Source organism: Ambystoma mexicanum, chromosome 3p, assembly GCF_040938575.1.
Source record: "Ambystoma mexicanum isolate Mex_15411 chromosome 3p, UKY_AmexF1_1, whole genome shotgun sequence".
NCBI lineage: Eukaryota > Metazoa > Chordata > Amphibia > Caudata > Ambystomatidae > Ambystoma > Ambystoma mexicanum.
Window position 1 is genome coordinate 291,185,141 of NC_090925.1, and position 16,663 is coordinate 291,201,803.

The 16,663-nt window shown below is 47.1% G+C and overlaps 1 protein-coding gene across 1 annotated transcript in view; it reads right to left on the bottom strand.

Moving 5' to 3' along the window:
• The window catches only part of LOC138580351 (peroxidasin homolog), a 375,430-nt gene that overhangs the window by 147,894 nt on the left and 210,873 nt on the right, over positions 1–16,663 (bottom strand). The window contains exon 11 of the mRNA XM_069650821.1: positions 9,820–9,936. Coding sequence (XP_069506922.1) covers positions 9,820–9,936 — 117 coding nt within the window. The remainder of the gene's footprint in view (positions 1–9,819; positions 9,937–16,663) is intronic.

Genomic DNA, 16,663 nt, shown 5'->3' on the forward strand with positions numbered 1-16,663 from the left:
TTAAGGTTTTTTAGAAGGGCAGGGGGCCCTACGAGCAGGAGCTCTGTCTTATCTCCATTTAGGCACAGACGGTTTGCTGCCATTCAGGCCTCAATGGTGGAGTAGGTGTCTTTGAGAGTGTTAGAATCGTCTGCATAGTTGCCAGTGAGCGGGAGAAGAATCTGTGTGTTATCGACATAGTTGGTGTAGGTTATGTCGATGGAGTCTAGAGAGGCCTGGTAAATGTATTGTAGAGAGTCGGAGATAGGCACAAGCCTTGAGGAACCCCACACGGGATGGGTGTAGATGCAGCAATGGCATTCTCGGCAAACACTCTCATGACTCTCCCTTCCAGGAAGGAGGCAATCCATGAGGTGGCTTCAGAGGAGAAGTTAGCTGAGGTGTTAAGGCGGTGACATAGGATTTTGTGGTCAATTAGGTGAAATGCGGCTGACCGATCCAGAGGAGGAGGAGGGCGGGTTTCACAGTGTCCCTAATCTCATTCATCTGTTTTTTTTTAGATTGAGCAGTGCTGTTTCCGTGCCATGTCCTGGGCAGAAATCTGACTGGCGCATTCCCTGGATATGGTGAGTTTCTAGGAAGTGTTGTACTTGCAGATAATCTGCTCTATCTAGAATGTACAAAAGGAAGGGAAGTTGTAAGGGGCCTGTAGCTGTTGCTCACTGCTGGGTCTAGGGAAGGGTTCTTCAAGAGAGGAAGCACCCAGTCTTCCCTTGAACTAATCCAGTAGAGAAGGAAGGGTTTATGAAGGCTGCAAAATATGGGACTAGGATTTCAGAACAGTCCTTGACGATGGTTGCGGGAAGCTTCTGAGGATTGCTGAGATTTCTAGCTCTCTGATCTTTTTTAAGTGAAATTGGGGGGGGGGGCAGATTCTGGTGGGTAAGGCAAGAGGCTGTGACAGGGAGGTTGGGTGAGGTGAGCAGGCTGGCTTGTTTGGTAAGTATTTTTTTGTTGAGCAAGTTCGTTTTATTCAACATTGCTTCTGAATATTAGTACACCAGGTCTCATCCTTGGTTAGTGAAGCGGGGGAGTGGGTAGGAGATTCGAGCTCTCTCAGGATAGCGAAGATCTCGCTGGTATCTGATTTGGCATCAGCAATATGTGAGTTGAAGGTGGAAGATTTGGCAGCAATGGCCACTTGGTTGTAGAGTAGGGCTGCTTTAGTGAAATCTAATCTTGAGGCTACAGACAGGGATTTTCTCAGTGTGATGCAACCCGCTGCTTTTTGTTTCCGAAGTTCTAGGAGCTCTGGGGTGCACCAAGAATTTGAGTGTTTGATGGCTTTAGCTTTACGGGCCACTAGAGGGGCAATGGTGTTTACTGCCTCCGTTAGTGTAGTGCTGTAGAGGTTAGCCAGAGTGTTTGCATCCTTGTGTTTGTATTTGCGTTTGGGTTTTCAAGGAAGCACAAGTGCGTCCCTTCAAAACAGTTAAAATGTTCTATATTAATGGGGTGAAAAGGTGGCCATCTCTGTCCCCCTCTCACCACTTTTCCCAGGTAATACCTACAAGGACCACAATTTATAATTCTGGGCATCGAAAATGTACAGTAAATGGTATGAACCATGACTGGAGATAAACCATTTTCACATTCACAGTTAAGGTGGGAATGGCTGAAAAAATATTTTTAAAAACACCTGGCAATGATGGTATGTCTGAAATATCTCCCGAGGTATTGCAGAACTGCTACCCACGCTAGTGGTAAACTCTGAATTGGGAGGATTTTCAGAAATACTACTGGCGCAGTTGGAAAAATTTTCTGTGGTATTTCATAAAAAATCTGCCCAACCCTGAATGACACGCTTTGTTTGCATTCTTCTAATGAGTAACGCCTGATGTTACATCTTTCTGTGCATGGTTTTCAAATGTGCTTAAAAGTGAGTGCCACAAACAATCCAACAGCCATTTCTATAGCTACAATAGTAACATCCACAGGTGGTATTCTGAGTGTTATTAAAAATGTTATTGTAATGAACTCACAAAGAATCTCACTTTGTTTTCGCCCCTACTAGCCATGTCTCTGCCTTCATCACTCTCTTTCACACTGCTGTCACTATCCTCATCTTCTTCATCCCTTGGGCACTGTCCTCATATTCGGTCCTGCGAGCACCACCCTCTTCTGCAGTACTATCACCCTTATTGTCTTCATCCTTCTGGCCTCTTTCCCCAGGTTCTCCAAGGCTCACCCTTCATACTATTATCACCCTCATCTTCATCCCCCTCAGCACCTTCCTCGATCCTCTAAACACCATGCATCTTACTAGGGTTACCCCTCTCACACTCCTCTCTTTTCCCTTCCTCTTTGTCTCTGGCTCCAACCCCTCTCTTGAACTCTTGGGCGCTCCAGCCCTTTTCTGGGCACCTGCTCCAGCCCTGCTCTGAGCTCATAGGCTCCTGCTCAGACCCTCTCCTTGGACCTTTGGTAGTGCTGTGGCCTGGCCCTCTGGCTCGCTCCTCTAGTCCTCTGCTCCTTGTGAAACCTCCTGCTCCCTCCTCCAACCAGCCTCAAAATAGCACGTGTCTCCTCTCTTTGGTCTCTTGCTCCATCCTCCAACGCTCACACTGACAGAGTCTGTGTGCCTTTATAGTGTGGTGTTCCAGTTTTCCCCACTCATTTTGGTGAAAGGAGGTAATTTGGCTGTCGGGCTTTGCCCCTGTTGTGGTTTACAGCCTTATATGGGAATTGGGATTGGCTCGTCCATCCTACTGTGTGGTCCACCCATCTACACCCACACCCCTGCCACACTCTGGCCATGCTTCCAGCCTCTCTCTGGGTTAAGAGAAATCAGGGGTGCCTCTTTAGGCAGTAGGTGTAAACATTAGTTTGTGCACCCCAACCTCAGGGTGTCTTCCAGTTTTGATGTAGGACTATCGAGACCCTCCTCTGAGCCGTCTGCACTATGGTTGCACCGAAACCCTGCCTCAGGGTTGGATTACATGTGCCTTTCTGTTCTTAGCTGTATGAGAGTGGGATTCAGTCAAAATGATCGAAATCTAAATGACCTACACCACCAAAAGTTCGAAAATAGAAAAATAGATATTGCCACATGTCCTACTTGCTAAATGTTCATAGGACATTTTGTAGTATCTATTTGGAGGGGTAGGTAAAAAGAAAAAGGCTGCGGGGCAGAGGGGGTGTCCCCCGCAACATCCAGCTCACTATACCATACAGTATAGTGAGCGGGGTGGCAGGGGACACCCCTGCGGCTGACCCGAAAAAAAGAAAGAAAATATAAAGGACCCTGCGGCGCTGGTTCCCGATCAGGGAAGTGAAAGGGAACCAGCGCCACAGGGACACAGCCTATCGGAATGAAAGGTAAGTAGGGGTAGGTGGTGTTTTGGGGTGGGGGCTTGGGCGGGGGTTAATGTATGTATGGATTTGCGTTGTTTTAACATGGATGTCTGCATGGGAAATGTACAAACAATTTTGTATAAAGTACATTTCTCATGCTGTCATTTCCGTCGCGAACATTTCAGTCGTGGGAAAACAACCCCAAATCTGAGAGTGGGGTCCTTTTGCTATGGGTGATTGACTGCCACGTCTCCCTTAATGCTTCAGGTCCCTCACTTTCATCTGTATGTTTAGGTGGGATTCTTGCACCCAAACCATGAGAACCAAGCATACAGGCGCTGCCGGTTCTGTGGGAACAGCAATCCTTGCTTCCCTTAAAGTGGCAGTAGCTACTGACAATGCACTTTCAGTGGAATTGGAAAAAAACATGCTTTGGCAAGAGCCTGATTTCCCTTCTCTCACATGGTCTGCGTCTCCCAGGTTTATGCTTCTGTGGTCTGTCCAAGTCCCCTGAGCAAGTGCCATAAGGACCCTGTGGAGACAGGAGACTCCTAAATTCCCTGATCCTGCATCCCAATAAGTCACCATCTATAGCAGAATCATTTCCCCGATGGTATGGTAGGGTGATCACAGGCCTCCTGTGACTGGCCCCTGCCTTGGAATGAAGGTCCTGTCAGGCTGAACAGGGGATCCACCCGATTCCACCATAGGGCCAATCATCTTCTACCTTAAGGACTTACTCATCCACCTGGGTCTGATTCCATTTTTGTATCCCTGCATTAATTGTTGTTTACTCTAAGTGCATATTCACAAAGTCCTACCTTTCAAGGTTTTCTATGAGGGTCTGCTGAGGGGTAGGGGGTCTCCCTCATCTAGGACCTAAAGGACTCTGAGCACCCTGGTGCATGTGGGTCTGGCCCACCAGCAAGGGCCCCATAGGTTCCTTGCTTCAGAATAAGGATTGTGAATGTTAAGTGAAGGGTTCAGCCCTGGGTGGACTTGGATGTGCTACATGGAAGACTACAGAGAGATTTGGTCATCTGGGGATTCCTGCATTTACCTCCTCTGCGGCCTGCATCACGTAGCAGGTGGCGGACCACCCTACCCACCAAATTCCCAAAGGTTTCTCCAATGCCATTCACCAGCCACCAGGATGGGACATTCTAGGTTACCCTGAAAGAGAGCACAGGGAGGAAAAGGGGCCGCAGGCGTTAACCACTGCAGATGATGGAGAGCAAATCACCACATTCTGGCCCATTGAGGGACTACCAAGAGAACACACGACTGATCTAGATCTTTGGTAGAACTGTAGAAATGAGAAGAGAGGTATGAAGATCTTCTGGGAATCTGATGCACATTGCATCTACCCTCTTGACCTTCCACCTCCAACCAGTCTCTGGACCTTTTATCCTGGAGCAAAAATGTTAGGTTGAAATTCAATTTTTAGCATTGCTTTTGCTAACATGAGTAGTTCCCTACATCTTTTGCTGTCATTTTGGTTTTTAGACTATATGTTTGCTGAGAGTCTTCAACTGACATCTCCCTGATAGCTGTAACAATGTTTTGGTGTGCTGCTCTTAGTTTCCCGCATGGACACCTGGGCAGGGATGCTGTCAGAGGATCCCATTTTGTCTCCGAGTGAGTTTTCTCACCCAGAAGGTGTGTTGGGAGAAAGCTGGTGGCAGCTATTGGATTTCTTTAGTTTGATTTTGTATAAAGCACCAGGTTGCCCTAGAAGTCAGAGAAAGGGTACAATAGACGCATCAGATCACAGTGCTGACACACATACACAATGTGCTGTAAAGGTAAATCATGCAAAACATTAGCACAAATCGATAGAAAGCATTTACAGGCATTTAAATGTACATACAAGGATGAGAGGTTTGAAGAGCCACCCTGAATAATTGAAATCAAGGAGATTTGTATTCACATATGTTGCGCATACTAATCCTCATCTTATCTCTTTCCTAATCACTCCCGTACCCTTTTCATCTTTTCTTGATGAGCTTGACTAACTCTTCACTTTCTTTCTACCTTCTCCTTTCGCATTTTTCCTGCTTGCCCATTTCAATCTTTACCCTTCCTCCACAAGCACTTCAACTTCCTTGGTCTCTCGCCTTGATTCCTACCACCTTGTCCAAGAACCCTGCCCCCCATCCCATCCATCTGGATCCTCCCTCTATCTCATTTTCTTCCGTCTCTCTCTCCTCATCATCCATTGTCACAGCTACACCTTTTACTTCCTTTGATCCTGCACCGTCTGACTCCTCTCATACATTCTTACACTGTAACCTTAGATCCTTCAACCCTCCAGTCTTTATTCCTGTGCTCTCCTCTGCTCGAACCTCTCTCTCAGTTTTCTCACTCCTCCCCATCAATTCTGCTCCCTCTGTTCTGATGTGTGTCTGTGTGTATGTTTGTCCGGCTACACAAATCCACACCGTTGAACCCACTGCTACCAAATCTTGCATGGATTCCTCATTTGTCTGGGGCAAGATTGTAGTCCATGTTTGGATGCAAATAATTCACTCCGTAGACACCATCATTTACTGATGCTCACCCTCATTCACTACAGTAGGTTCTAGAAGGAGGCAACATTTGGAAAAGTGTCTGTACCAAAATGTTCGATGTGTGGCTTATTCCTTTGAAATGTATTACTACTGTATACAGTTCGAAAGTGTTTAAGACCAATTAATCCTTTTATCAAGCCACTCCAAATATGGGGAATGGCAAGGTTACAGTTTACTTAAGTTCATTCACAAGAACAGAGCACAATCAATCAATGTTTTGTGGTCATTTTCTCAAATTGAGTGACTGAAACATGCCGCAAAAAAAATGAACATCTCTTGGAAAAGCTCCATCTGATGCAAAGCAAAAATCATTATCAAGGGCTTATGAAACACAACAACAAACAGCCGCACAACTTGCCAAACAGAGGACAAGAACACCTTTCTCCAGGGCACATGAGACACCAGAGCAAACTGAAGCAAGACTTGCCGACAAGAGGACAAGAGCAACATCCTCCAGGGCACATGAGACACCACTCGGTCAGGACACGGGCAACTCCAGGTACCCCAGCTAGTTCAAAATAACATGCAGAAAGAAAGTCTAATTGACGTACTTGGAAATTCACAAATATGCCGATGTGCATACCTACTATTACAATATATAAAAGCTAGACCATTGTATGTAGTCTTCTGTTTCCGAGCCTGACTATCTAATTCAATACTCTTTTAAGGTATGTTAATGTTAATCATTAATCTCCAATAATCTAAAGATACTTCGGTTGAAATACCACCATATCTGAGTGAAATTTTTATTTTGGCCACAATTATTCCCATTGCTGTGCTTTTTTCATCTTTCTGCCCACTTAGCGCTTCATACAAAATCAATTTCAAAGTACCATGCTTTACCTGCATCATAACCGCCCAGGGTAGCACATTTGCAGCATCAATGTTTGACGTGATCCCTACAATCCCTAATTCTAGTTTTATGATCTTCAATTAATAGAGGATTTATTCAGATTTTTTTTTTAAAGAAACCTTCCATCTCCTTTATCCAAAATGTTTTCTCTTGGGAAAAGGGCATCATGTCATACAATATGCTCAGAATCATTTTTATTTCATAAAGTATAATTATTTCCAGGATCTTGTCCCAAACAATTATTCCTATTTCCTATTTTTCATGTAACTAAATAACACTTTAGCCTTAATCATCTGATGGTGAGATTGTAGGTTTATATGACCATCGAAATAATCCCGGAGTAGTCGTAATTCTTCTATATGTCAATTTTTTCTTTGTCAATCCACCAATTAAATTTATATTTTTTCTGTCAGCCATTCAAGATCAATATTTTACACATTAATCTTAAAGAAATGTAATTCTAAATGCTTTGAGTGTTCATTCCAAGGAAATTGCAGTCCTCTGATGGTTACGTCTAAAATAACAGCATCATCCATATATGAAAGATATGAAATACAAACGTTGCACAGTTTTGGTGGATTTATTTTCATCGAATTATTGAATACCTTGACTTGCTTTATACTATTATTTATTTGAATGAGCTCTGATAAACCACCTTGTTTTGATAGTTTAACCTTCCAACTATTAGGGTGTAATTCCATTAATATCTCTAGTACATTTGCGGAATACTCATTCTCCCTACGTTATGCTATAGGGTGAAAAAAATCAACTCTGTCAAGGTGATCAAAACATGGTGGTTTATCAGAGCTCATACAAATAAATAATTGTTTAAAGAAAGGCTGACTTTTGGCACTCAAACAATTAAGAAAAGCCCAGTGCACTGGCATCTGCTTTATATCAGTATATTTTGATATTATATACTTTAATCCCAGAATATTGTTCATCATATGTGCGTCCTTCTTGAATCTGGTTTAATTCACAAGAATTTATGTTTCCATTTTCCCATTTTGCACATTCTGACAGTAAACCTAGACTATTTTCTGAAAACATTTCTTTAACACTATCTTCCTATAATCATTGGGGTTTATATGTATCACCGGATGTATAGCCGGGCATCATAATTCATCTCTTCTAACTCTCTGACATAGTCTTCATTGAAAGGTGTGCACTAAAAACAGGCACAGAATGTAGAGATTATCTTTATAAGAGCTATAGGCACCTCACCCAGTTCACTGACTTGTCATCCGTTCATGTTATTAATATATACCTTTACCTTTTCTGAATAAAAATAAATGCTGTCTGCTTCACCCTGCAAACAAAAGGGTTTATGAGAGGTAGGAGCCCTATATAGCTGACATAGTTGCAATTTCCATAGAGCTTCTGGCACGTTGGGAGTTTTTAAAAAACCTTTATTTGTCATTTTCATCATACACCAACCAACTGGACCAAGGTATGTCCTATTACATTGTACATGGCACATGTTATTGTTTAATCAGTGCAGTCAATCAATATGATATCTTGGCATCAATACCGCAGGTTACTCGATCTGGACCTCCCTCCCCTCAATCCCAACTAAGTACTTCCAGTATTCTAAGGCGGACGTAGGCACCTCAAGCTTATCCCAGAACTCGTGACATACCATGTACCTCGTCCCTTTGTCCGAAGAGGTGCTTAAACACAAGCCAATTTCATCTCCGCTCACACCCACTTACGCATCTCCCTGCAGTAATCACCCATTCTTGGTCCCGTGCTTGCCTTCCAGGGCATGGCAACCACCCCCTTGGCCAGTATAAGCCCCAGTGATAACACTCGAAATTTTACCCTACCTTGCTTCCGCTTCCGAGAAAGTCCCAACCCTATAATACAATGCTGTATACGAACATCGATAAAGGCAGGCAGCTCCTCATGTACCCCTTCCCAACACTGTGTAGAAACGTTCCTGTCACCACATGGCACCTCCAAGAGGACGGATCTGCGCTGGGAACAATTTTGTGCACTCTTACCAGGGCAACATAGGCCCTCCTCAAAACATTTTACAGTAGGCACTGAAAACGCACATTCCTGGAGAGCTGTTTCACATGCAGGAGAACCTTCTTCCATTCACCATCTGAGAATTGCTCCCCTAATTCCCTTTCCCATTTCATCCCCAGGCTCACCGCCTAAACATCCATTTCTGCCCTGCCCGCTGTTTACAATTCAGAGAGATTCCTACCACCCTCCTCTAGCCTCACCTGCCTCTCATTAACCCTATGCGTTCGTGGTTTGTCTGGAACCACCACCCGACCCCAAGTCACCCTCACCCTTGCCATTAAAGTTGCCAAATTCCCAGAAATGTAGCCCAACAGTCGGATGCGCTGCCCTAAATTCCCCAAAGGTGATGGCCTTGTCCTCTTTATTAATGACCCCAATTAAGCGCAGAGCCTCCCAACAGAGCACCCCTTTTCGATTGAAGTACATACCCAACCTACTACGAGGCCAATTTCAGCCATGAAGAGGACATTCTGTTCATGGGCCCTAGTAGCCTCCTACCACACACACTGGAAGTTCTTAAACTCATATGGACACACAGGCCCTTGTTACAAATGTGCCAAACGACCCTTTGATTTGTATAGCTAGTGCCACTAATCAGTACATTCTAATTTCTGTCTGAATATTGCCTTTTTCAGATAATAATATCTCTATAACGGTCTTAATTTCCTTATTTAGACTTGCATATTATCTGGGCTTAATGTATTAACTCTTTATATTTTATAAGACTTTTTGTTTCTCTACATTCGCTTTATTAAACCAGGGGCTTTAGGCCTTACATTTATTAGCTTGCATCTGTTCTATTCAAGAAAATTTTCCCTAATGCAATCCGCGACCCTTACCTGATTGAGGATGGTCTCAACAATGGAAGCATATTTACTCAGTCGTTCCACCTTGCTATAGTAGCGTACACAGAGATCGGACTAACTAGAATAATGAAATGTATAATGCTTGCATATGTAGATCAGGGGAAGGCCGGTTACACTCTCAGGGGAAGCCGGCCAGGATATACCGCCACCCTCCCTCCCGTACATGTTGCAAGGCCTGGAGCCTGACAGCATAAGTCACACTCACCGGCTTTCGTCCAGGCAATTCCGGGCAGTGGTTTTCCTTCTGCAGAGCACAGGAACTCCACATCTGCTCCTTCTGTCACCTCCTGGTCAGTGGGGACCACAAGAAACTGGGGTGCATCTATGAAGGAATCAAATCCGAAACAAATAGTGGTAATGTTTTGACATTGATAGTCGGGGCTTTGAGACAAGTATTCTTTATTGCCCATGAACTCGTATGGGTACCAAATATGTCCACTGTAATAGTGACATCATAAATCAGGCTACAGAGTATACTATAATCTGCAGTAGGAAAGAAACAGTCCCTCATCTTTAATACAAGCCAGAACCTACAAGCCCATGAAGCTTGGTATCTCATATTAGAATAAATGCAAAAGTGCAAATGACAGCAATTCAGTAAAAAAACAGGCATGGCGGATCTGGCATCACGTGCCAAATGACATAATTTTATGTGGCCTGATATGATCTTTGACCTTGGTGTCAACACAGGAAGCGAAATCACATGATCTTTGGCCCTGATGACGTCCAATGACGTGACATGACATGGTGCACTAAAAATTGTAAAGAACATTTGTTCAATATCACAATAGCTGATATAGCAGGGGAACGGCTATTGCAGTTGCTACCCTACCATAATTCCCCTACTTTGTGTCACCTGAGCACCAATCCACCAATCCAGGACAGCAGGGAAGTATATATTTTTTTTAAACAATTTTTATTATTTTAATCAAACAAGACTCCAAACATTACAACCATTTAGGACTTTCAGGATCAATAGTAAGACATTATATTTATTAATGCACTTCTACGTCCTCCCCCCACCCTCCCCAACAACTCGAGCCGTCATATCCGTGCCATCCACCTGAGTCTCTTCAGGTGTCTCAGTTGTCATCAGATCATCCCAGTGCTCCGTTTCGTCATTGACCTGGTGGGGGTTTGCCATTGAAGCCACCAGTTGTCTCCAGGCCATTAGAGGATCCACCTCTTCCTCCCCCCCCTTTAGTGACTGCTTCATACCAAACCGCAGTTTCTGCTTCAGCCCATTTCAGGAGGTCTGCCCACCACATCTCTACTCTAGGCCGGTGGGTCGCCTTCCAGCACATTGCAATTCTACACTTGGCCAATATATACGACAAATCTTTCATCTTGCTAATATGCTTTAGATTATGTGGCCTGGGGAAACTCCTGAGCATAAACACCCAAGCAGACCCCACATCAAGCGCCACCCCGCGACTGGCCATTCTCGTCTCCAATTCTACCCAAAATCTCTTAACCTCTGGGCAAGCCCAGAACATATGCAACAGCCCAGCCGCCTCCTCCCGGCACCTGGGGCATTTCTGTACAGCCGAGCCTCCAAACCTGGCTATTCTTCCGGGGGTCAGGTAAGCTCTGTGGGTGACATATAGCTGAATCTGCTGGAGTCTCGCATTCCGAGACACTTTCTTATGGTACCTCTCGGCTCTATCCCATTGTCCCTCTGTCATGGGTTTGCCCACCTCCCCCTCCCAGTCAAGCCTCAGCTGGAGCAGCTCCCTCCCCGCCTTCGCACTCAGGAGCTCATATATGCGAGATATTTCATGCCCACCCTCCGAGACATCGCACATCATTTCTACGGTGGCATCGGGTGCTTCTGCCAATACTGTTTCAGGCCACCTTTTCCCTACCTGTTTCATGATCCTAGTATAAGTGATATATTGGCCCATATGCACCCCTGTCTCTTCCTGCAACCCCTGGAATTCCAATGCCTCCACCTCCTGCCATATGTCTCCAAGGGTGGCCAGGCCCACCGGTTCCCAATATTTGCGGACCCCTTTAATCAGTTGGGAGTCTTCCCCACATAGCACTACCAACAGGACCTGCTGAGAGAGCGGGTCTGGGTCACCCACAGTTTTCCATGCCCTGCGCCAGACCTCCCAGCCCAGCACCAGCAGTCTCCCCATCCCTGACACTTTCGTTTTGTACAGCCATACTGTGTCTTTCAGGAAGTATGGGGCAGAGTCCCCCTGCAAAAGCCTGGCCTCCGCAGACTCCTCCGCAGACAGCCACCTAGCCACATACAATAGTTGTCCCACCAGGTAATATAATTCAAAATTAGGCAGGGTTATGCCCCCCTTATCACACAAGTTTTGTAGTTTCCACAGGGCCACCCTATTCCTAGAATTGTGCCATATAAAGCCCCTGCATAGGCTATGAAGTCTGACAAAGAAACGTCTGGGGATCAAGTACGGGACATTTACAAAAAAGTGTAATAGTCTGGGCAAGACCACCATTTTGAGCAGCACTGCTCTTCCCATCATGGCAAGGGGTAATCTGGACCAAAACACCATGCTATTTTTAATACCTTCAACTGCTTTCTCCGTGTTGTGCTTGTGTTCTACCTCTACCTTATGACATATGTTTATGCCTAGATATCTAAACGTCACAGTCTGCCAGGGAATCTGCAAGATGGGCAGTCTTCCCGGTGGAACACTTTTGTACCTTCCCAAGGGGAACACGCTGGACTTCCCAGGGTTTAACGATATGCCCGAAAGGGCGGCATAGCGATCCATCACTTCCAGCACATACTGCAGGTTCTCTTCAGGGAAGCGCAGATAGAGGAGCATATCATCTGCGTACAGTGATATCAAGTGTGTGTTCCCTGTCGTATGAATCCCCACCTCTCCGTATTGTTGCCTAAGGCAAATTGCCAATGACTCCAACGCAAGAATATATAACATGGGCGACCAGGGGCATCCCTGTCTAATCCCTCTACTGAGCTGCCACTTGTCTGAAATTATAGTGCCTTTCTTGACCCTTGCAATCGGGGAGCTATATAACATCTTGACCCATCTGATATATCCCGGCCCTATCCCGTATCCTTTCAGGGTCGCCATCAACCACCTCAAAGCTTTGACCTCGTCCAGCGTCACAATGGCCAGCTCGCCCGGTTCTTCCTCAGTTGCTCAATAATGTGGTGTAGCCTCCTGTGGTTGTCCGTGATGTTTATACCGGGGACATAGCCTGTTTGGTCCGGGTGTATCAATTTACCAATTACTCGCTTAAGCCTGTTGGCAAGCACTGCCGTGAGTATTTTGCTATACTGGTTAAGCATCGATAACGGCCTGTAAGACCCACAGTTCACATTCGGCTTGCCCGGTTTCAGGAGCGGGATGATCACCGCCTCTCAGAGGGATTCCAGCAGCTCCCCTTGTTCGTAGGCCTCATTGTACATGGCCAGCAGTGGCTGGAGTAGCTCCTGCTTATACGCTTTATAGAATTCGCTGGGTAACCCATCCGACCCGGGTGCTTTGCACGTAGGCAGGTGTTGGATCACCACCTCCAGTTCGTCTGAGGTGATTGGGGCCTCCAGATCCGATCGTTCTAAATCATCTAAAGTGGGCCCTATGTCTTCTATTGTTTCCAGAATTTCCTGGCTCATGTCTATACCTGCGTCCTCATATAAACGTTTATAATATGTGAGGAACTCCTCGTTTACTCCTTCCTGGGTGTTACGGATCTGGCCTTCCGCATCCCTGACTTCTCTAATCAAAGGCCTGGGTGTCTCATTTTAACATAACCAGGCCCGGCTTGTCTCCCCCCGCATGTTGCCTCTCTGTGTATTTCTTATAATTTAGCTTACATAGTCTGTTCCCGAGTTCGCTGCTAGCCTTCTGTAAGTCTCTTATCTTTGCGCAGTCTTCCTGGGTGGTTCCCCCCCTACACATCAGGTCCTCCTACTCCCTTTCAGTTTCCTGCAATTCTCGTTCTACACCCTCTTGGAGCCCTTTGGATTTTGAAATGGCTACCCACCGCACCACCACCTTAAATGCCTCCCATACTGTTCCCATGGAACGTACGCTGCCTGTATTAATGACAAAATATTCCTCGATGGCCTCCCTCAGGTCCTCTAGGAAACCCAGGTCGTGCAGGGCCTCTGCTCTGAGCCTCCATGTCGGGATTCGCGCCCTTGGGGGGTGGTATTGCCACTCCAAGACCAAAAGCGAAGGGTCCGACAGCACCCTGGCTTTGTATTCTGCGCTCACCATTTCTCCCGCTATCTCAGCAGCGGTGAATACATAGTCCAGCCTAGTATGCAGGTCATGTGGCGCCGCGTAGTGCGAGTATTGCCTGTCCGTTGGGTGCAACCGCCTCCACACAACCTCCAGTCTGAGGTCTGTCAACAGTGTCCCCAACGCTTTAGCTGCAGGCGTGGGTTTTGCTGGCTTGCTATCTGACCTGTCCATCTCGGGGTTCAGGGTGCAATTGAAATCACCTCCCCACCTAACAGGGGGCTAATTTTACCATATAAGGACCTAAAATAGGCTGCGTATCATGGTTAGGGGCATATAAATTTATGATGTTCACTTCTCTGTTTTCCAGGAGTCCCGCCACCACCGCCATTCTACCTTCTGGGTCTATCGTCGACCGGAGCAGCTGAAACGGCACATGTGGTGCCACCCATGTAACCACCCCTCTTGCATATGCCGAATATGTGGCTCCCGTGACGCTACCATTCCATTTTCTCCTGACCACCTCCAGTTTCTCCTTGGTGAGGTGGGTCTCCTGTAGCAGGGCTATATCAATCCTCATCCTCTTTAGATACATCATTACTTTATTACGTTTTAGGTAACTATTAAGGCCCCGCACATTCCAGGTCACTACTCTAAGGTTCCCCGATTCCATTGACTTGATGTCCTCCCTCCCCTCTCCATTTCCAATGTTGTTCTCGATGGCTCATTTTCCGGCTCTTTTCCTTCCCACCCTCAACAACTTCCACCTCCCCCCCTCCCCAACTTTGCCCCACTGCACACAACTCTTCCCCTCCCCCCTCCCTGCCCAACCCCAACAAATGCCGAGCTCCATACCTGGATCTCAGGCCCACCACGTCTGGTCCTTTCTTGTGAAACCGAGGGTTAGGACCCCGCAGGGCGTCACCAAACTAATGGTGACCTAACTAAGCGTAATGCTATGAGGGTTCAAGGGTTGTCTCCCAGGAGCTCCCACTTATATAATTAGGATTGTTTTGTTCAAACAGATCTTGCAAGCATGTACTTTCCCAGCCACACATTCCCTGTAAGCTTTATTTAATGCTATATTCTAGTCCTAGTGTCTTGTGCTATGTCACCAGGGGTGACCCAGCTGCATGTTACTTATCTTCTCCGGCTCCTGTCTGAATACCCAATTCTTGGGGGTGACTCTGCATATCCAGCCATTCCATAGCGTCCTCTGGCGTTTCAAAAAACAAAGGTTTGTTCCTGTGGAACACCTTCAGTTTAGCCGGATAAAGCAACATATATCTGTGACCAGTTTCCCTCAGTCTTCTGTTCACCGCGCCGAAGTTCATCCTGCTGCGTTGTACTTGCAAGGTGTAGTCCGGGTATGCTGTGATTTTCGCAGACCCCCTTTCGATCGTTCCACCCTTCCGGAACAATTTGAGTATTTTTTCCCGGTCCCGGTAGTTCAGAATCTTTTCAATCAGTGGCCGGGGAGGGGTTCCCAGGGACGGCTTCCTCGTCAACGCCCTGTGCGCCCCTTTCAACAGCAAACCCCTGGGTCAGTGCCCCTCCAGTTATTTCCTGCAGTAGCATGGATTCCACGTATTCTGTTGGGTTAGGCCCTTCCATTCCTCTGGCAATCCAACGATACAGATGTTATTGCGTCTGGCGCGTCCTTCTGCTTCCTCTGCTCTGTTCTCCAGGTTGCCTACACGCTGTACAAGGGCATGGAGCTCCAATCTGTGGGCGGCACATGCTGCCGTGTTTGGGGCCATCTCCTTTTCCAGGTTTCCAGTGTGCTCCGCAAGCGTTCTCACGTCTTGTCTCAGCAAGTTCACATCTTCCTGGACCGCACCGACCTTAAGGTCCAGTGCCACTTTTAGTTCGTTCATTGCCAGGCCCAGTTTGGTCTCCCAGGCAACTTTCAGGTCCGCAATCGCAGCCAGCACCTCCTGGATCGTGCCCGGAGTCTCCTCTACCACAGTGGTAGTTTTGTCCTTACCCCTGCCCCCCTCTGCCCCTGGAGGTGTCTTGGCATAGGCATCCAGCGTGGGCTGTTTGTTCTTAGGTCTTACAACTTTGTTGGACATTGTGCCGTGCCAACCAGGTGTGAGCTAGCAGTGCCGCCTTACGCATGATAGTCCACTTGGCGTCGGGCTATTCTTGATGTTTAAGGACCGCTTCGGCCGTGTTAGGGATATACCCCTACTGCCTGCCGCGCTCCTAGAATGGGCTGTGTCCTCCCACGTGCTTGCGCTCACGCAGTATTATTCCGCTAGCCCCTGCCGTGTTTTCCCTGTAACTGGTGGTCGTGCGCTTTCGCTGGTCCTGCACCCTTCTACTCTGGTACCCTTCGGGGCCCCACAGCCATCCGGCCCACAGTCTTGTCTTAAGAGCTTTTATCCAGCCCCCTGCCGAAACAAGCTGCCCCTTGCGTTTTCCTGGGGTTCAGCAAATGTTCTGGGGTGAGCCGCCTTTTCTACCCCATTCAGCTTGTGATAGCGTCCCACAGAATGCTGGTCTTGCTCTGGCGGCTTGTTATGTTGTGCACTCTGTTTGGGCGGTGATGTGGGAGCCACGGCACCAATGGATGGCACCGACTTCGGTGCAACCCTGCTCCATCCGCAGGCCGGGATGCGCAGTCTGAACTCTTCGCCAACCTATTTATGCTGCACCACCAGCCTGTGTGCAGTGGGTGACGCACTGTGCTCCCCAGCCCACTGCAGGGCCGCGTTCGTCTCTTCTCGGTCCCGTTATGCGCCGCCGAGGGGGTCGGCTGGGCACCACCCTCGGGGCGCGTCCACCACCCAGTGGAGCCTCAATATTCAGGGAGGCCTTTCACCTCAGCTTCTCTGCACCTCTCTCTGGTGCGTC